At 29.1% G+C, this 20,808-nt stretch overlaps 3 protein-coding genes across 3 annotated transcripts; 1 reads left to right on the forward strand and 2 right to left on the reverse strand.

Moving 5' to 3' along the window:
* Positions 1-1,765: 1,765 nt before the first annotated feature.
* On the forward strand, positions 1,766-5,363 carry LOC115724080 (anthranilate synthase beta subunit 2, chloroplastic). Its single transcript, XM_030653535.2, has 8 exons — positions 1,766-1,978; positions 2,054-2,211; positions 3,929-3,999; positions 4,081-4,118; positions 4,222-4,332; positions 4,419-4,518; positions 4,765-4,900; positions 5,122-5,363. The coding sequence occupies exons 1-8, from the start codon at positions 1,870-1,872 to the stop codon at positions 5,224-5,226; spliced, it is 828 nt and encodes a 275-aa protein (XP_030509395.2). The 5' UTR covers positions 1,766-1,869; the 3' UTR covers positions 5,227-5,363.
* Positions 5,364-6,077: 714 nt separating this feature from the next.
* Positions 6,078-7,062, reverse strand: LOC115723009 (psbQ-like protein 3, chloroplastic). The gene is made up of 2 exons (XM_061104286.1): positions 6,533-7,062; positions 6,078-6,287 (listed from the first exon to the last, which is right to left on the reverse strand). The coding sequence occupies exons 1-2, from the start codon at positions 6,977-6,979 to the stop codon at positions 6,183-6,185; spliced, it is 552 nt and encodes a 183-aa protein (XP_060960269.1). The 5' UTR covers positions 6,980-7,062; the 3' UTR covers positions 6,078-6,182.
* A 10,629-nt stretch (positions 7,063-17,691) lies between these two features.
* Positions 17,692-20,508, reverse strand: LOC115722305 (probable xyloglucan endotransglucosylase/hydrolase protein 28). The gene is made up of 4 exons (XM_030651484.2): positions 19,940-20,508; positions 19,746-19,846; positions 19,171-19,379; positions 17,692-18,376 (listed from the first exon to the last, which is right to left on the reverse strand). Exons 1-4 carry the CDS (start codon positions 20,148-20,150, stop codon positions 17,884-17,886), a joined length of 1,014 nt encoding a protein of 337 aa, XP_030507344.2. The 5' UTR covers positions 20,151-20,508; the 3' UTR covers positions 17,692-17,883.
* Positions 20,509-20,808: the final 300 nt, after the last annotated feature.

The raw sequence follows: 20,808 nt of genomic DNA on the forward strand, positions 1-20,808 counted from the left end.
GAAAGCTTATGGCTTAGATGGGTGAATAGTGTATACATAAGAGATCAAGATTGGTGGGGTTACAACGCTTCTATACACTCTAGTTGGTATTGAAAGAAGTTGGTTAACCTCAAGAATTGCCTCAGTACGGTCACTGATGTTGCTGAGTTTCAAAGCTAATATACCATAGCTGCTGGGTATAAAATGTTCAGCAACCCACAACCAAAGAAACCTTGGTGTAATGAGGTATGGGCTCGTCTGAATATTCCAAAACATAGTGTTATTTTCTGGCTTACTATGCTTAACAGATTAAAAACAAGAGATCGACTAGTGAAGATGGGAATTAAGGTTCCCGAGCACTGCTGTCTTTGTGATGAAGATAAGGAGTGTGCACAGCACTTGTTCTTTGAGTGCAAGGTATCTGGTTCTTGGCTTGTTGAAATTAAGAGCTGGCTGGGTTGGAAAGCAAGAACAACAAACGTTCAGCAGCTGGTTAGATGGATTGAGAAGGCAAAGATGTCGAAATTCAAAAAACAAGTTTTTTCTGCAGCAATTGCTGCACTTGTGTACTGCTGCTGGAAAGCCCGAAACAAAATCATATGGCAGCAAGAGCAGGTTACTCAACAGCAGGTGATTTGTGACATTAAGTGGAGTCTAAGGACTCGGATTCATGTTGTTTTGCCAAAGAAAATCTCAAGTGTAGATAGAGAATGGTTCTTGACTTTGTAATTAGAAAAACACAGCAGTATAGTGCAGTTGGTATTGTATAGATTGAGGACCGGCTGGTTGCTCTTAGTGTGTATTCAAATTGGTTTTGAGCAATACAATTCTTTGATTTATCAAAAAAAAAAATAGTAATAATAATAATAATAGAGAAATTTGATTTTCTATACTTAAATATACCTAATATTTTATCCCTAAACTCATACATATCACCATTGAAAATATATGACTACTTTATCTAAAACCCAAAAATACCCCTCATAACTCAACCCTCTCTCTCTCTCTCTCTCTCTCTCTCTCTCTCTCTCTCTCTCTCTCTCTCTCTCTCTCTCTCTCTCTCTCTCTCTCTCTCTCTCTCTCTCTCTCTCTCCTCGTCTACAACCCAAACCCCCCCTCACCACCGTCCACAACGCCGGCCCCTCACCACCGTCCACAACTCCAGCCCCTTCCCAAACCAAAACCGATCTCCTACCGCCGGCCCCCTTTTTTTTGTGTGATATATGTTTTGGAGTATGATAGGTATTGATTTTAGGGTTATAATGTATAATGTATGTGTTTATGTGTGCACCGTGAGTTTTGTTAGATTTAGGTTCGATTTTAGGTTCAGATCTGGGATTTGGGAAAATTGTAGTTTAGGGAAGACAATGGCCCGATGGGGGGTTCGATGCTTGCGAGTTGGGAAAAAAAATCGGGTTGGGCCCGACGGGTCTGATGGGGACCGATGGGGGTCCGATGCTTGCAAGCTGGGGGCTCTGACGGGTCCGATGGGGGGTCCGATGGGGCCCGATGGGGGATCCAATGCATATGCGGGTTGAGTTATGAGAGGGGTATTTTTGGGTTTTAGATGAAAGTGTCATATATTTTTAGTTTGAAATGTATTGGTTTAAGAATAAAATATTAAGATTTTTAAAGTATAGTTTTTTAAATTTCCTAATAATAATAATAATAATAATAATAATAATAATAATAATATTAATAATACAAAGTCTAGCACCAAAATAGTCCAATGGCACTTGACTGCCACGTCAGCTACCACTGCCTGCCAAGTAAGGAAGTTTCTTTCTCTATATTTCATTCTCTTCTCTGTCTGTACGGACTAATAACGCCTCCTCCTTCTTCTTCTTCACCATCTTTCTTCTTTGCATTTTTCTCTCTCTTTCTGAATCCATGGCTGCCATTGTTCCTTCTCACCTCTCACTTCAACAACCCAAAACTTCATTCTCTTTCAAAACCCTTCAAAGCCCTACTCCAGCTTTCCTTCCAACACCCTCCTCTGGTATGTCTTTCAACTTTTATTGTTCTTTAATTGAGTTGGCATTTTGATGCGAAAAGATTTGATTTTTCTGTGCAGAACTTCGTTTTGGGGTGAAATTAGGAAATGGGTTTGCACCGAAAGCTCCAATGGCTGTCGTGGAATCGAACATCAGGTCCACGGTTTCGGACAAGAAAATCAACAGTCCCATAATTGTGATTGACAATTACGACAGCTTCACCTACAACCTCTGCCAGGTAACCTCTTTCTTATGATTCTGTATCTATGAAGTTTGTTTGTGTTTCGTTTTTCTGTCTTGTCAACTTTACAGCTGCTCTGGTGTCATGAATGCTTTTTTGTTTTTTTGTTTTTACTTGCTGTTTGGCTGCTGGGAAAATGTGATAAGAAAATTTGAGATCTGGAAACCATTTTACATGTTGGTTTTGATATTTAGGGACTTTAATTGGTTTAATGTGATAGTTCTTATACTGGGCATTGTTGATTGTGTGTGATTGTGGGGATGATTCTCCTTGTATTGTATAATCATTTATTTCAATCATGTAAACTTTTACAATTATACTCTGTTAGAAGTTCTTGAGAGCTTGGGTGAGTAGGTATTCATGCTGGTTTCACTCATTAAAGGATTGAAAGTAAAATCATTCATAAGTGGAGGAAGAAGATTAAAATAAAATGTGTTTGGGAAATTCCAAATAGTAAGATGATGTCTTGTTTTGCCACAAGAGAATTGTGTTCTGGTATTTTGATTGAAGTTGATCATAGTGGCTTTAGTTTTAACTTTGTTTTACTTCAGATGCATTCTCCTAGCATATTGTATGCACACAATTCAAGTTTAATTTATGCACAAATGTTAAGACAATATCAAAGTTCAACCCTTTGAGTATTATTTAGATGCTTTCAACTTCTCCTTAGCAAAAAATGAGATCGAGATTCGTTAAATGTGATTGATCATAATGAAAATAGTGGAAATGGACTAAGTAGGTGCTACAAAATGAGTTTCTTAGCATCTAGTTTAGTCTTAATATGTAGACATTATTTTCTTCCAAGAATCATATTTATTGTGAATGAAAGCATTAGCTGAGAAGTATCTAGGAAACTTTTGAAGATTCATAAATGGCTACCAGCCAAAGAATGACTAACGACTTTCTGTTAATACAATATTTGAGGGGGATTCACTCTTCATTTATAAAAGATAAGTTGATATGAGAATTTTGGTTTTTTGTACTTGTGTCAAGTTCCACGTGCTCTTTATTACGCTGTTAGAACCCTGTTTTTTTCTTTTTTGTCTTGTTCGTCGCCTGTTCAATTCGCTCCTTTGTCGTTTATGATAATAGTTCGTGCCTCTTGGAAACTTTTTTGTGTAACGGTTCTTTTGTTGGTCCCATGAATCCATTTTTTTATGTGGCATTCCCAATATATTTCGATGTTCAATATCATTGTACCATACATTCTTTAATTGAATGAACTTAATTCTTTCTTGCCTATAGTGGAAGATTGAATGAGTATTGTACACATGAAAGTTTGAAAGGAAAATCAAGAGGAATAATTAACAGCAGCATCAAATTATGTCATTTTCAAACGAATACATATCAAATTCAAGGATGCTTCTTAAAACAATTTTTCCAGTGAAGGTTGAAATTGGATATGGATGAAAAAGTGATCACATTCTTCGGACATTTGCTTATTTGAAATTGTATCAGCATTCATTGGTTAGATTAAAACTTCCATTTGATAAAAGAATAGAAAAGGAGTAGTTAATGCACTTTTATATGTTTACTCTATTTGCAAAGATATTGTTCAAAATTGCATTATTCTTTAAGAGACTTTGATAGTCACTCATTTTGGAGTAGGAAACAAGTTCTCAAAATGTCAGCTATAATGTATTTCATTTAAGCTTATTAAACTTTCTTATATACTAACAATGCTGTTATTCTGATTCTTGTCTGTGATTTGAAGTATATGGGAGAGCTGGGCTGTCATTTTGAAGTTTACCGCAATGATGAACTAACTGTGGAGGAACTGAAAAGGTAAAAGTTTATATTTAAAGAGAACATTATTGATTGCTAATCCTTAATAAAGATGGTTTATATTTTCTGCCATTCTTACAGGAAAAATCCCAGAGGAGTGCTTATCTCTCCCGGGCCAGGTTTGATTTATGGTGTTCGAATTTGATAAGACATGATGAAGAACTTTTATAAGAAATAATATGTTCTTCAAGGATCATTAGACATGTTATTTCATTTTAACAGGCGCACCGAAAGATTCAGGGATATCATTGCAAACTGTTTTGGAGCTCGGACCAATGGTACCGTTGTTTGGTGTATGCATGGGCTTGCAGTGCATTGGGGAAGCTTTTGGAGGTACCTAATTAGATACAATCAATCATATCGATTGTCTCATTCATCTAATTGCTTTTTTTCTTGGGCTTATGATTTTGGTGTTGCAGGTAAGATTGTAAGATCTCCTAATGGTGTCATGCATGGAAAAAGCTCTCTTGTTTACTATGATGAGAAAGGAGAGGAAGGGTTGTTCTCTGGATTATCCAAGTATGGCTTTTTTTCTTTTCAATAATATTTATCACCATTGTTGGTAACACTTCATTGTGGGGTAGAGATTTTCTAGATTGCAGTGTTTTATTCTATTACACATGTTGTCTAAACTTTAAGTACCATTGCGCTTTGAAGCCATGCTGTTAAAAGAGCATAAATGACTATGTTGTAGAATGTTTTTTTTTCTTTTTCGATAATCTGCTTTAGTTTCATAGTAGTTAAATATGTTTATATTCTTTACAGCCCTTTCACTGCTGGTAGATACCACAGCCTTGTGATTGACCCGGACAGTTTTCCCCATGAACAACTTGAGGTTACAGCATGGACAGAGGATGGGCTCGTAATGGCTGCTCGCCACAAAAAATATCGACATTTGCAGGTAAAAAATCTTTCTTTCATTTCTTCACTCAATATAAACCGAGCTATGCAGATGTAACTTGGCGTTCATTGTTGATTTTGAGTCCCGAAAACTAAACTATGTTCTGGTTAAGGTGTAGTGATTAGGAACAGTATAAGTTTTGGTTGGAGGGTTCCCTTTTCGTCATATTGGTTTCTTTGATCACTTAATGAACAAAAAAATGAAATTGAACTTTTTTGCAGGGAGTTCAATTTCACCCTGAGAGTATAATTACTACAGAAGGCAAGGGAATTGTGCAGAATTTTATCAAAATGATTGAGAGAAGAGAGGCAGAAACAGAGAACTAGATCTTTGGTTTACTACATTCAATTCAACACACATAGGCTTTTTTTCCATTCTTTTAGACTTGTGATGAACTATGCTATGTAGTAAACTATAATCAAAGTTGGCAAACTAGTCTGTTCTTCTTGTTTTAATTGCTTCATGATGAGTTTGTATTCTAAAATAAAGGGGTGAAAAAAAAAAAAGAATAAATAGGATTTTAACTATGAAACAGAGTTTTGCTTTATGAAATTTTTATTTTTTGGAAAAAATAAGGTGATGTTTGATAATAATTGTTTAAAAAAAATTTAATCACAAAAATAAAAGTGAAATTTTTGTTTTTGAAAAATAAAAATGTATTTTGAAAATAAAAGTTTGTTTTTTAAATTTTATTTTTATTTTTATTTATTGATTTAATTTAAGTAGAGTTAGGGTCTAAGTCTAAGGTTAGATTTGGGGTTTGGATTGAGGTTAGGGATTGGGGTCGGAGTCTATATTGAGATTCAGGTTCGGGTTCAAAATATTAATAATTTTGATTTTTAATTAAAAATTGAAAAGTAAAAATTTTATAAAATATGTTTTTGAAAAATATTTTTACTTTTTTAAATTAAAAAATATTACATAATGCATCCTAAATTATTATAAATGCCCTCGAAAAAATATGATAGTATTTTTATAAAGTTGTGGCTCTCGTCTTAACCAAATATTCCGGGTGTAATATTTCGATGTATATAGACATAGTACCTTTTTTTTTTTTGAAACATATAGACATAGTACTTAAAAAAGAGAAAAAAATAATAAAGCTTATAGTATCACCCTTAGAAAAGTTGGCAAATTAAAGGGTCATAGTCTCATACTCATAGGCAAGGGAACCACATAAGCCAAAAAAATATATTTCTATATCAAATGTTACCATATTGTTTGTATAATTGTTTCAATTAAACCCAAAATTCCTACCAATTGATGATGAATATGGTAATAACTAAATGGATGAAATTGTGGATAAGATGTCATTGACAGCCACCACAATGTTATCATAGCACTTCAACACACGAATTGCATCCTTATCCCTTGCTGCATAATCTAGCTGCCAATTTCAATCAAATGTTTTCCACTTTTCAGTCTAAATACACAAACAAACTTCAACTTAATAACTTTACTTAAAATGCTAAATCTCACTCGTTTTATAATTAGTTAGCGGTTTCTCATATCATTTATTAAAGTCATAAACACAATGTGCTTATAATTTTTAATATAATAACTCATGTTATCTAGGTATATGTTGTTTGTTGTTGAGAGAATTATAAAAGAGCAGAAACAAATTAAACTTACATTGGAGACATTGTTGGAAAGTTGAAAATAGAGCTTTCTAAGTAGAGACCTTTGAGTTGGAGGGCTAGCTTGAATAATAGTATACAAATCAAGCTTGACATAGGCAGAGGTCTTTCTAAGAGCCTTCTGAGCTTCACTCCATGAGTGTGAATCAATTAAATCTTTGACCTTTAACAGAGCAACAACATGCCCTCTTATTCCTTTCTGGGCTTCCTCAACTGTCTGATCCGGACTCACCATTCCCATCTCCAACCCATTTGCCAATTTCTGACCACAATTGAAACCCAATGACCCAACTATAATAGTAATACCCACCATTACAATTCCCCTTCTGCCTGAGGCCTTGCTCAGATTCACACCCACACTAGTTGCTGGTTTCGAACAACATGATGAGCAGCAGTTGAATAAGGGTAAGGGAAGTGGCAAGGGTTTCACTGCCATTTTCATTTTTCTCTCATCCAAATTCAAACCAATCCTAAAGCTTTATCGCAACAGTTCTTCACTCAATTTAATTATTTTTACATTTTATTTACAAAAATATTGTCTTTTGTTGTTGGTTTTTTGTTTTTTTATATTATTATTTTAAAAATTTTATATAATAGATTAAAAATTTAAAAAAAAATTATAAAAATACGTTAACAAGGAAAAATTTTATTTTGACGTTTTGATTTTTTTTTATTTACAAAAATATATTTTTAGTAAAAATAATAAACTGTTTTTTTTTTTTTTAAGTTTATTTATAGTTTTATTATTGTTGTCGTGCATTTATTTTATAGTTATTTATAATTGAATTATAGTTGCTGTAAAGTTGATTTCTCGATTTTTTTTTACTTTTTGCTAGGTAAAATATATTTTTGTAATTTTAAAATTTTATAAGTGTATTTTTGTAATTAAAAATTTTAGATAGTAAAATTGTAAATAAAACATAAAAGAAGGGCATTTTTGAAATTTTTTTAATTTTTAATTTTATTTTGATGTTATTTGAATATTGTTTTAATTTTGTTATTGTTTTTATAAAATATAGTAAGAATGTAAAAGAAAAATCTTCTAACGTATAAAGTTTTGGGAAATTCTATAATGCATCCCCTTAAAAGGGATACATTGATACATCTCTATCTGTTTTATTATCTGAAATAATTTTTTAGTCAAATTTTTTCTCATGGTCATGTAAATTATACTTATTTAAGATACCCTGCAAAATTTTAAGAAATTCAAAAATGTTTAACATGCTGAAAATTGCGTTCAAGCAGTGTGTTGCACGCGTGACTATTTTATTTTATAAGCGTGTAAAATAGACTGTTTGAACATTATTTTCTTTATTGTAAATTATTCCGAATTTCTTAAAATTTTGTAGGATATCTTAAATAGCTACAACGTACATGAATATGAAAAAAATTAGACTAAAAAAATTTTCTGGATGCCGAAACAAGTAGAGGGTGCATCAGTACATCCTTCTTAAGAGGGTGGATTGTAGAATCACTCTCAATTTTTTTTACAAAAATAGTACTTTAACTAAATTTCCCATGATATTATTTATGTTACAATTTTAAAAATAGCACTTAATTTTGTTCACTAGATTTTTACAAATATTCTCAACCCAAAATTTGGTGGTTAGTTTACACAACAAACTGAAAATAATTAAGATGAGCTCATTAGTATGCTATGATGAAAGTTGGCGAACCAATATGTTCTTGTTGTTTTAAATTAGTTGCTTTATGAGTTTGTATTTTAGAAGAAATAAATAAATAAAAAGGATTTTAACTATGATCATCATAGAGTTTTGCTCTCTCTCTAAAAAAATCTCCTTAAATTATTATAAATTCTCCCTTCACTTGTATATTGTTTATATATTTCAAACATCATCATTACTATTGTTATTATTAATTTGTTACCAATGATACCACTATGAAATTAGTTTTTGTTTTTAATGATACGTTGGCCACCAGTTACAAGTTACAACTATCATTTTTCTTTTCTTCAGTAATTTGGTGGGTAACAAGTTTTTTGATGAGATGGTGGGTAACAAGTTACTCATAACAAAATAATTGTTATTCTTATAATAATCAAATCCGAATAAAGGAAATACAAGTTTATGATCGTGATGGTAACTGGTTGTTTATTAGATTTAGAAAAAAAAAAAAATATTCTTACTGTTATTGTTTAGTTAGATGGATTTTCTTGGTGATATGAGAAGATGGTACTTTTGCTTATGGTTTTTGTGTATATATTAATAGATAATTCATATTTTAACTTTTGGCCAACAACCCATATTTATGGCATTATTTTTTTTTTTTTGGAAATTACATATTTTTTATGGATTTTATTACAATGTAAAATATGTTTTTTAGCGAAAATAAAAATAAAAAAGCTTATCCATATATTTTTATATATATATATATATATTTTGAAGTGTTTTTCATGAAATAACTTTTTTGAGGAAAAAGGTCACATTTTTGCAAACTTTTAAGGGGAATTTTTATTTTTATGGATTTTAATGTAAAAGTTTGTAAAAATATGGATTTTTTTTTTTCAGAAAAGTTATTTTATGGAAAAAAAAAATAGCATAAAATACTTGGTTACCCCCTTATGGTAAATGGTTACACCTCTGGTTACCTTACATGATCTTTCTATATTTTTGAACTTCTTTTATAATTTTCCCATAAAACAATCTTTTTGAAAGAAAAAAAAAAACCATATGTTTATACTAAAAATATGAAAACCCATAAAATTGATAAAAAAAAAAACTTTTAATTTCCCAAAGTTTAAATTTTACATATCCGCATTCCAAATGTCCAAATTTTCTTTTTGGGCCATGAAATATGCAAGTGCATTGGTATATTTTTTCTTCTCTTAAAAATCACTTCTGCTCAACTATTTTTTAAAATGACATATTTTTGGCTCATAAATTTCCGATCATTAATTATAAATATTTATCTATTTATGAGCATAAACTCCAACCATACGTAAAATTGTTACAAAAATAGCAAAAATGATTGGTTGAAAAATAATAGAGAATTATTTCATAAATATACAAAAATAGCAAAATTTTTACATTTGTATGTATCTACTCTATTTTTTTTACATTTTTATGAATTTTATTATATTTTTTTTTACAAAAATACATTGTATTATTTTTTTGTTGTTTTCAAAAATTATTATTTTGACGTTGCTATTATAGAAAAATGATATTTTCCTCAAAAAAAAAAAGTGAAAATCTATAAAAAAGAAAAAAAAAATCTGTAAAAATGTGAATGAAAAAAAAAAAAAAGTCTGCAACAATATAGAAAAAAAATTATTTTTGAAGTGCAATGTAAATTTCCTAAAAATAATATAAAGTGTTACCGGGTCTATTATTTTGATGCATATTTTGTCCAAATACTAAAAAAAAAAAAAAAAAAAAAAAATTAAGCTTATAAATAATAACAGGGAAAAGTTGGCAAAATTAATGGGTAGTTCATAGGCAACCATACAAGACAGAAGAAATTTTATCTATCTATTTATTTATTTATTTGTTTATTTTGCAAGGAAGATATATTTCTTTCTATTTTTGTCTTAACATAATAATATGAAAACGAGAGCATTTCCTTTTCATTATTATTATTAGCTTCCAAATCTTACAATTCAAACTTAGTTGGCAATTCTTGCTTTGCCAGAAAATTGGTTTAAAGATTCTTAAATCCTTTTATTAAATTATTATTATTATTATTATTTGTAGCCATAAAAATAAAAATAAAAATAATAAAAAAAAACCTAAGTTGATGAGATTCTTCGAGAACCAAAAATTTCAACCTTATTATTTTTTTTTAATTATTCTTTATTCAAGATAATTCACGAGATCCATACCCTGATCTATTTAGTAGCTATTTCAAAATTATTTTCTTTATTAAAATTATTTCACGAGATGTTTAGACCAAATTATTTTAATGAAATCATCACACAATTGATGGAAAATAATTGAAACACACTCAAATTAAACATATTTCATATAATGATATATAATTAATCTCAGCCATATTAAAAAATAATATAGTCCCACTTAAAAATGTATTTAACTATATTTATTACATATTATTGTATAATAAATGTGTACAAATACTCTTCAAATTTATTGTTTCTAGCTTCTTCAATAAAATATTTCTAGGCAAAAAAAAAAAAGCACAATTTATTTGCTGTAATTATTCAAATTGGGAAATATTTTTCCATGAAAAAAATTAGTTACAATTCCATTTAATCTCTTTAGAAATATTAAAATTTCCAAATCCAACAATACTATATAGTCATCCCTAATCTTTTTAATATATAAATTTTGTAAGGTATCTCCCAATAATATTAGAAAATTTTCCAATAAAAAAAATGTAACGTAACGTTATTAAGAAGCGATGTTGAACAACTACAATAAAGAAAAAGTCTCATGTAATTTGGCCGAAAGACATATTAAAATATAATTAAATTAAATAAAAATAATTAGAAGATGGAAGTTAGGTCAAGATTCCTGAAAATGAAAATAAAAACGTTATATTTAATTAATATTGCATTCAAACAACCGCAAAAATAAATATATATAAATAAATAAATAAAAATGATAAGAGAGAAAGAGGAGACAAGTTTAGGTGTGTCAGATACATATATACTATTCCTATGTATATTATATATACCAAACGTTAAAACTATATAGATATTATGGGACAACAAGGATCCAATCTTCTAATTTTTCATAATATTTTAACTTATTGGTCGGTTCTTAATAATGGGTTTTTATTGTTTGTTCTTTCTTTTTTTAATTAATAAAAATTTATAATTGTCTTGAACTTTTATATTAATTGTATTTAATTATTTTAATTATCTTCTAGTGGTCAATTGTTTAGTATGAGAATCTTCATGGAGGATCATAAAAAAAAATATATTATATATAAAGGGAACTGCAAAGTTGGTACTGTAAAATTTGCCTGCATGTATAGATAGTTATGAAATGAATAATCTATTGTTAAATAATTATGTTTATTTTAAGATTTTTTCTAATTAAATAATTATAATAATGAAAAACGGTTTGTCTCTTTAAAATTATAGTTTAAATCAATAGGGGTTGTGCAATGCAAGTATATTTCACGTTATAATACGTGCATGTAATATATAAAAATGTGTATATGTATATATATATGTTCAATTATAGATGTAGTGTTTTAAAGAAATTTCCTTAACATATACATTAATATAAGTAAGTAATTTTTATTAATAATAAAGACAATATTTTTTATTCAAATTATTTATTTTTATTTTGGTCTCTGTCATAACAAGTCAAAACCTTTTGAAAACTGAAACAAAAATAATTTATGAATGACTTTGTGTAACTTAAAATAAAAATAAATAATTTAAAATATATCACAAAAACCTCATTTTCAAAACAGACAACATTAATATATATGAGCATGATTGGTCGATAATCTACAAAAATTATTTACCAACCAATTAAATCATAACCACTTCGAAAAGTTTATACCGCACCCGCATCGTGAAACTAAAAATCCGTAAAAACCGCACCACAAAAAATAGTGCAGTGTGGTTTTTGTAGTTTATACGGTTTAGACTATTACTAAATAATTAAGCTATCACAAATACAACAAATTTTGAACAAAACTTGTCAAAATACTATAAAGTTTGAAAATAAATATGAAAAAAAAAAATTAAGTGTCAACAATACAATAATTAATGGACTTTAAGTTTTTTTTTTGAGTGTAGCGTAATGGTATTTTACAATCATATATTAGCTTAATAGCTTAAAGGTCCTGGATTCGAACCCATGACCTCTCCCTTTTTCCCATCCCTCCCTCACCACTAAGCTAGCCTTAGTGGCTTTAATAGACTTTAAGTTAAACATTTACATATTGTACCTAAATAAATATGAAAATTAGTATTTTTATAATGTGCGGGGCGGTGTGGTTTGAACCGCATATTAACAATTTAAAACGCAAACCGCACCGCACTGTGAGATTAAGGAAAAATTCAAACCGCATGCACCGTAAAAAATTTTAAACTGTATTTTTTTGTAATATGATACAGTGCAAGCAATTTGAGCAATTTAAACAGTTGATGAACACCCTAACTCTTTATACTACTCAAATTATCATTATATTATTATTTACAGTAGAAAAGATTTATTATTTAGCTTTTTTATTACGTACTATAATATATATACAATGTGAAAATTTGACCTTTGGAGTGTTATGTATACCTAATTGTCGTTTATGGCTTATGTTTTCAATGATAATAATAATGATTGTTTGAGTTGAGTTTTACAAAGTTTGGATTTTGATGTTTGATGTAAATATTATGTTAAAATACTCTAAAATTTATGCTTCTAAGGAAACCCTTCATCTTCGATCTATTCATTCACTTAACTTTTATTATTTATAATATTATCTTCCATTAATTATCTCTTTTTTTTTTTTTTTGACTTTTTGGATGCAAAGTATTAGGTACTAGTAACCTTTTATACATAGGCGATGTTTAATAATTGGTTAACAATATTTTCTAAAAATTATTCTTTTAAATTATACGAGACATTATATTTAATTACATCAATAACAATATAACATCAATGAAAATACTAAATAAAGCCGATTTTAAATTGAAATGAACCTTAAGAAATAAAAAAGTTTTGGACCCTTATTATAAGAGTAAACGGTATTTTTAAAAATAAGGGAAATTTGAATTTCTATGCTTACATTACCTTAAAATTTTTTTCCTAAACTTATATTTACCAATATTTTTAATATATGACAACTTTATTGTTTTTCCCAAAATACCCTCCCCCAATTACATCAACTTCTCTCTTCCCATCTTTTCCCCTAAACGTAAAATGGACCCATCGGGCCCAAAGAATCGAACCCATCGGGCCCAAGAAATCGGGTCCCATCGGACAGGGCCATCGGACCCTATATCAGGCCATCGGGCCCAAGGAATCGGGCCCCATCGGACCGGGCCATCGGACCCCCTATATCAGGCCATCGGGCCCATCGAGTTGTCATCTTCAACCTCCAGCCATGCCCCCATCGGACCCGACCATCGGACGGGCATCGGGCCCCATCGGACCCAATTAAAAAAATTCCATTTTCGACAAATCTCTTCCTAATCAGGCCATCGGGCCCATCGAGTTGTCATCTTCAACCTCCAGCCATGCCCCCATCGAACCCGACCATCGGACGGGCATCGGGCCCCATCGGACCCAATCAAAAAAATTCCATTTTCGACAAATCTCTTCCTAATCTTGTTAAATCTAACCTAAACTAACAGATTTCACACAAAATTGCAACATATTATTCTATTTCATGAATTTAAGTACAAAAAATTAAAGGAAAAAAATGAAAAAATCACTAAAAAAATTGAGAGGGGCGGTCGGCGTGGGTGATATGGGTTGAGGGGGGCGGTCGGCCGTGGGTCACGTAGTCCGGTCGGCCGTGGGTGGGTGGTCTGCCGTGGGTGGGTGGTTTGCGTGTGTGGGTGCGGCACCGAGCGAGAGAGAAAGAGAGAAAGAGAGGCGAAAGAGAGAGAGAGAGAGAGCATCAGGTTTCAAATGGGGGGTATTGTGGGAATTAAGAAAATGTTATCCCATTTTACCAATATCCCCTATTTTAAGTTTAGGGAAAAAATTATCCCCTAATGCAAGCATAGAAATTCAAATTTCCCAAAAATAATTAGAAAAAATATATATTTTAAAAAATATAATTTTCCTTATTTGGACCCTAAAAATGGATGGGTCCTATAGGTAGCATGTGTCATTCCAAAACCGACCCTTATATAAGCACCAGTAATATTTTTTACCAATTCTCAATTATATGATCAAACAAAAATTAAATATAGGCTAATTAGTAATTTTTCCTTCCGAACTTTGACATGTACCAAATCATGTCCCCTGAACTTTTTTAGCCGTTAAAAATTTCTCCTGAACTATTGAGATTGTTAGATTTACAGAGTTTTGTTTAATTTTAGTAAAAAAATTCTAATATGGATGAAAGTTCAAGGTACATGATTTAGTACATATTAAAGTTTGAGGGGCATGATTTAATAGATATCAAAGTCTGGGGAGCATGGTTTAGTACATACAATCACTGAAACAATAAAATTGAATGAAATTAGACAAAAGTCCTTAAATTTAACAATCTCAATAGTTTAGGGAAATTTTTAACGGCCAAAAAAATTCAGGAAGTACGATTTAATACATATTCAAATTCAGGGGAAAAATTACTAATTAACCTTAAATATATTAAAGATCGACTACATTTTAATTTTATTCTATATATCTTTCAAATAATGAAAGCTAATCGTATATATACTTGAAAATACAATAAAATAATACTACATATCAGATATACTTGAATGCTATAATTAAATATTTACTTTTACTTTTGTTTTAATTACAATTTTACGTAATATTTATGAGTCACATATATAATTCATTATGTCCTTTTCTTTCTTAATTTTATCTCTGTCTATAATACTTCAATTATTATAATTGTACTCAATTATTTTTTAGACTAGTAAAATAAATAAGTAAGAGGAGTTTTTATTAGTACTCTAATATATAAATAAATACACTATTTTTTTTTTCATTTTATATAAAATGTATATTTTAATTTATACTCACTTTTTTATTATCTTTTTCTTAAATTAAAATTGAGATAAAAAAAATGTATATAAAATTTTATTAGAGTAAACAATTAAAATATATATATTTATGAAAGCAAAATAATATATATAATTATTTAAATTAGCACAAAATATTATTATTATTAAAATTTTACATAAAATAATATTTTTAATTATATTAATTTTTTTTTCTGACTCATGTTCTTAAAAAATATTCTAATGAAACAAAAATAAATTATATGTAAATATTATAATAAAAAAATTAAAATAATAAATTATATGAAATTTTATTAGAAAAAAATTGAAAAATATATATAAAAAGAAAATTAAAATAAGTATTTAAATTAACACAAAATATTGTGCGAAAAAAAATTCTTAAAAATATTGAGAGTGATTTTTAAAAATAATTTTCAGCTTATTTTTTTTTAAAAAAAAATATTGAGTGTGTAATTATTTTGTGAGGTACAAATAGAACTCTTATTTTTTCGGGTGTAAATATAATACCCTATGCATGATACATTGTCTTATGCTATGAAAGTTAAAACATCTTTTTATTGAGTAGATTTTATTTTATTTTTTTGTTAATTAAAAAAATAAATAAAAGGTGGAAAAGGAAGAATCCAACTCATTTTTGGGATTGTTTTTATGTTTGAATTACATTAATGAAGATTGTTTTTTATCTCTTTCTTTTATTCTAATTAATTTTTATTTTTAACTAGCAAAAATACCATGAATCAATTTGATAAAGAAGGCTCTTTGGATTTGAGTTGAGAAGAGGACCACAAAGCAATAGCTAAGCCAGGCAATAAAGGCATATCTCAGAAAAAGAATAAAATATTTCTTTTCTTAGAAAAATATTTAAACAAAAAATTTAAATAGAATTTTCAAAATTTTGTATATTCAATAAAGATGATCATTCTTTCTTTCTCCTAATTCTTGTTTCTATAATTTTCTGTACTTCAATTCTCCCCCTTTTTACACAATAATTACACTCAATTATTTATTATCCTAGGGAAGAAAAAAAAAACAGAGAGAAAGACAAGAAGAAAACAACAAAGCAATTTTCCCAACTACTCAAAAATTAAATATAATTAATTATTGTGTCACACATGTGTAGGCTTATAATTTGTATAAATTTCTAATTATATAGGTTTTATGACAAGGTAGATTTTTTTTTTTGATAAATTAAGTTTTTGAGTTTTAGTTTTTTAACAACTTTAAGTTTTCACTCTTAGATAATAGTAGTTTTGTTGACTTTTATTTTATATTTTATCTTCCTTCATTAATTTTTATATTAATTTCAACATTGCTTTATTTTATATATTTCATTTTTTAGTCAAATATTTAAAATATATTTTATATATTTTTTCAAATATGAAAAAACAAAATGATCTTGAGTTAAAAAAAAATCTTAAAATATAATTACTTAGGTAAGTAATATATATACTTAAAAGAAATATTTTGATTATATTTATTTATTTTTAATATTTTTTGTTAAAATATATAATTGGTTATTATTCAATTTTTTTTGTTTGACATATTCTAAAAACATATATATATAAAAAAGAAATTATCTATATATTATTTTTGAACTTTTTTTTAAAAGAAATTTATGATTTGGGTTTCTCTGATAGTTTCTCTAGTGGTTTCTATGTTGGGTGCTATACGGATTTTAATTGCGATTTAAATTGTTCCATTAGTTGCTATATGAATTTCTAAGTAGAATGTCGTAAAAATAACAAAAAAAAAATTGTTTTAAAATATAAAAATAAAAAAGCCCCTAAAAAAATGTTGTAGTGAAAAAATAAATAGAAATTGTACATTTTATTTTCAAAAACATAATTATCTAAAACATATTACATCAACCTAACTATTGATCTAAGTGTTGTAATAAGGTAAAGATGGATATTCAAACAAGAAAAAATGTAAACCCTATATATTCCAAGTATATTTAACTTAATATTCACTCTTTGAAAGCTGTTATTATTTAAAACCAATAATTATGGTTTAGGTTTTTGATAAGATGAAAGGATAGGAAATAGGATAGTGTGAGTCCTTAGAATTTTCTTCTCATCAACCAACACCAAATAAATACCTAACCTTCTTCTTCTTCAACTTCAACTGAAAAGTCCAAAATAATTACTGTCAATTTTCTGAACTCTTCTTCACCACTTGTCACATCCAGCTCACTTTGGATTCCAATTACCCATTTGACAAAATCTTCTTTTGAATATGACAATTCTCTCTCATCTCACCTTCTTAAAAAAATAAAAACACTATAAGGGAATGAAAACTAGAAAGAAAAAAACAACATGAACTTATTATAGTTATGCTAATAATTTCATGGACCACCAACAATATTTTAACATAATAATTTCACTTACTCAAATACACTGAATATAATTTATTGGGAATCCCATATGAGAGTGTGTCAAAATACAGAGATCATCACCAAATTCAATCTGTAAAATGTAAGAAGAAGAAGCCAAATCATATGAAACTATACACATACCCCATTGAAAAAGAAGAAATTAAAACCATATATTATAAAATAATAATACTCTATCATCACCCTCTCAATAAATCTGTGCTCTTTTTTCATTTTATCCCTCTATACACAAAAATTAAAAAAGTAGAACCATGAAATGAATCCATCAAAGAAGACATTTTTTTTATATATATATAGAATGGAGTTGCGTTTATGTGGTCTATTTCTGTGCTTGGCTAGCTTTGTTCCTGTGGTGGCGCTTCCCATGGTGGCGACGGCCATTTCCAAAGGTAACGGGATCAAATTTGCGAAGTCTCTCGGCCTCTTGAGGGTTGATCACGCATTCGGAAGGAGGAGACTTGTACCTAAGTTTGTCATAGCAATATGAGTATGTCATGTGCTTCTTCCTTATGCCCTCCATTTTGATTCGTTTCGATGGTGTGATACCGGTTGGGATGGATTTTGAATTTGGGATGTTGTCACACTTGGAGAATTGCTCCATTGGATCGACCGAGCAACCGTGGAGGACGAGGTCGGAGAATTTGGCTACATAGGGAGAGTATTTGTAGTTTACTCTGTATTTTCCACCATTAGTTGCCCAATCTGAACCATCCCAAATTGTGGCATATAATGACATTGGCTTAGATGGGAAATCACCACCCATTGACTCTGTTCTCTTCACCTCTCTTATTGGAACATTGTCTACATAGAATCTAAATTAAACAAAAGAAAACAAAGTAAGAAACTTGATTGACAAGTATTAACAACTCCATAGAATCTGAATTAACAAAAAGAAAACTTTCCAAATACCAATAACAACACCAAAAAAAAGATAATCTTGATTAGTGTAAGTATTAACAGCTAAGATTGCTTAAAAGGGTTTGGTATTAGTAATGGTAAAGTGGTATTAACAAAAGAAAACAAAGTAAGAAACTTGATTGGTAAATAGTAAAGTGAGAAACTTTCCAAAGAATTATAATAACACAAAACAAAGCATAAACTTGATTAGTACAAGTATTAACAAAAGAAATCAAAGTAAGAAACTTGATTGGGAAGTATTAACAAGAAAGAATCTGAATTCAACAAAAAGAAAACAAAGTCAGAAACTTTCCAAATAATAATAATAATAACACAAAACAAAGAATAAACTTGATTAGTACAAGTGTTAACTAGTAAGCTTAAAAGGGTTGGTTGGTATTAGTAATATGGTAAAGTGGTTTTGTTTTGGAAGAAAGAGGGGATGTAATTTTAGGCAAACAAGAATGAAAAAGGAAGAAACTTTAGTACTGTAATTTACCAAAACAAGAGCTCTGATCTATATACCCTACAACAAAGGGGCACAACTCAACAATTCACATCACTTTCATCATATATATCCAATTGGAGAAAAATAATAATAACAAAGGAGAAAAGCAAAAGTGATATAATTGCAGAGAGAAAATAAATTAAATAAATAAACAATGTTAATATTAATTAAAACATTGGAAAACTAAAATACAAGGCTCACATGATATGAGAATCAGTCCAGAGAATGCTGTACTGATGAAAATCGTCAGAAGGATCAAACCATAGATTATATCTCTCTTCTCTGCCAACATTTGTGCTTCCATTTCCATAAACATTAGTCTGAATCCTCCATTCTTTGCCTCTTATATTACCCAAAAACTCAAAATCAATTTCATCATGGTTCTTCTCAAACATGTCACCATTAGACATCTGAAACAAATCATAAATAGGATTAGAGAACTAATGATATGTTTTTAATCAATGGTAAAGTTTAAAAACTGAAAAGGGGTTTTACTTTTTAGTGAAAAAAGATCAAATTTTGAAGACTGTAATTGGGATTATATGTACTTGAAACTTAAAGGAGAAGAATGAATCATCTGAAAAATGTGTTAATAAGAAAAAAAGTGAAACTTTATTATTAAAATAACAGAAAAGACTATGAGAAAACCCATCTTGAAAGATTAAATCTTGAAACTGATTAAAACTTCAAAATAACATTTTTCATTAACAAAAAAGACTAATCTTTTATTTTGATTAAAACAAAGTAATAATAATAAGAGAGTAAAGATTACTCACATAAAAGGCAACCACAACTCCAGCAGTATAATCAGAAGGTAACTTAATAGAAGCACTAAAATACCCATGAAGATAAAGGTCATGAGAAACAAATCCAGACCCTGAAAAAACACACCCAGTTAAGAAAATCAAATCAGAAACTGAAAAAATTAACATAGAAGAGGCATGCAAATGAAAAGAAGAAAATTACAGACCTGTTCTTTCATTAAGAGAAAGATGAACTGATTTTCCATCCCTATGGATAATCAGATTATCATCCCCAAAAAGTTGGGTGTACCCTTCATCAAAAGCTATGATGGGCAAGTTATTATTACTAGTTGAACCAGAAACATTAACAAGAGTAACTGTAAGCACAAACAAAGACCAACCCCAAATACAAAAACACCCCAAATGAGAGTAAACCATTTTTAATTAATAAAGGTTTTTTCTTTTCTCTTTTGGGTCCTCAAAATCAATGACTGTTTCTTCTTCTTCTTCTTCTTATTCTTGTGTTGGTTAGAGAGAGAGAGTGAAGAAGAAGAGTAGTACAGCTATAGGAGAAAGAGAGCTAAAAAAAGGGGTAATGAGAGGAGAAAGACAAAGGCAATGGGCAGCTCATTTTATTGGTGAGTGGAATGGAAGGTCTTATTGAGCTGTTCTCTTCATACGTAGACAACCTTCCCTTTTCTTTCTTTTTTTCCTTTTTTCTTTTCTTTTTGGGATATTCTTTCTGATTTTTTATTTTTTTTTTTCTCCCCAAATTTGCATCTTTTTCTTTTTCTTAGCTTCATAGTTAATTTTGATTGATGATTGTTGTTGGGCACCAATAGTGTATAATAAGATTAATTAGTAACTCGATATTTAATTAGACTAATAGCAATAACAAAAAAGAAAAATACTAGGCAATTCTCATTTTAATTAGTGGTTTTTGTTCTTTTGTTAAAAAGAAGATTTGTGTATTAATGAGTTTGATTATGCCTTTAATATAATCAGAGAATATCTACTTTTGATTTCAATCACTATAAAATCTATTCAAATCGCTAAAATTAGTGAAAATTTGTAGTTTTTGCCTTTAAGTTTGTAA

Source organism: Cannabis sativa, chromosome 9 (genome assembly GCF_029168945.1).
Source record: "Cannabis sativa cultivar Pink pepper isolate KNU-18-1 chromosome 9, ASM2916894v1, whole genome shotgun sequence".
In the NCBI taxonomy this organism is placed as follows: Eukaryota; Viridiplantae; Streptophyta; class Magnoliopsida; order Rosales; family Cannabaceae; genus Cannabis; species Cannabis sativa.

Coding starts and splice junctions, on each gene's coding strand:
- LOC115724080 (XM_030653535.2), top strand. CDS start 1,870: ATGGCTGCCATTGTTCCTTCTCACCTCTCACTTCAACAACCCAAAACT. Junction 2,212..3,928: donor TCACCTACAACCTCTGCCAG/GTAACCTCTTTC, acceptor TGTGATTTGAAG/TATATGGGAGAGCTGGGCTG. Junction 4,901..5,121: donor AAAAATATCGACATTTGCAG/GTAAAAAATCTT, acceptor ACTTTTTTGCAG/GGAGTTCAATTTCACCCTGA.
- LOC115723009 (XM_061104286.1), bottom strand. CDS start 6,979: ATGAAAATGGCAGTGAAACCCTTGCCACTTCCCTTACCCTTATTCAAC. Junction 6,288..6,532: donor TTTCCAACAATGTCTCCAAT/GTAAGTTTAATT, acceptor TGAAATTGGCAG/CTAGATTATGCAGCAAGGGA.
- LOC115722305 (XM_030651484.2), bottom strand. CDS start 20,150: ATGGTTTACTCTCATTTGGGGTGTTTTTGTATTTGGGGTTGGTCTTTG. Junction 19,380..19,745: donor GAGTTGTGGTTGCCTTTTAT/GTGAGTAATCTT, acceptor GATTTGTTTCAG/ATGTCTAATGGTGACATGTT. Junction 18,377..19,170: donor TGGACTGATTCTCATATCAT/GTGAGCCTTGTA, acceptor TGTTTAATTTAG/ATTCTATGTAGACAATGTTC.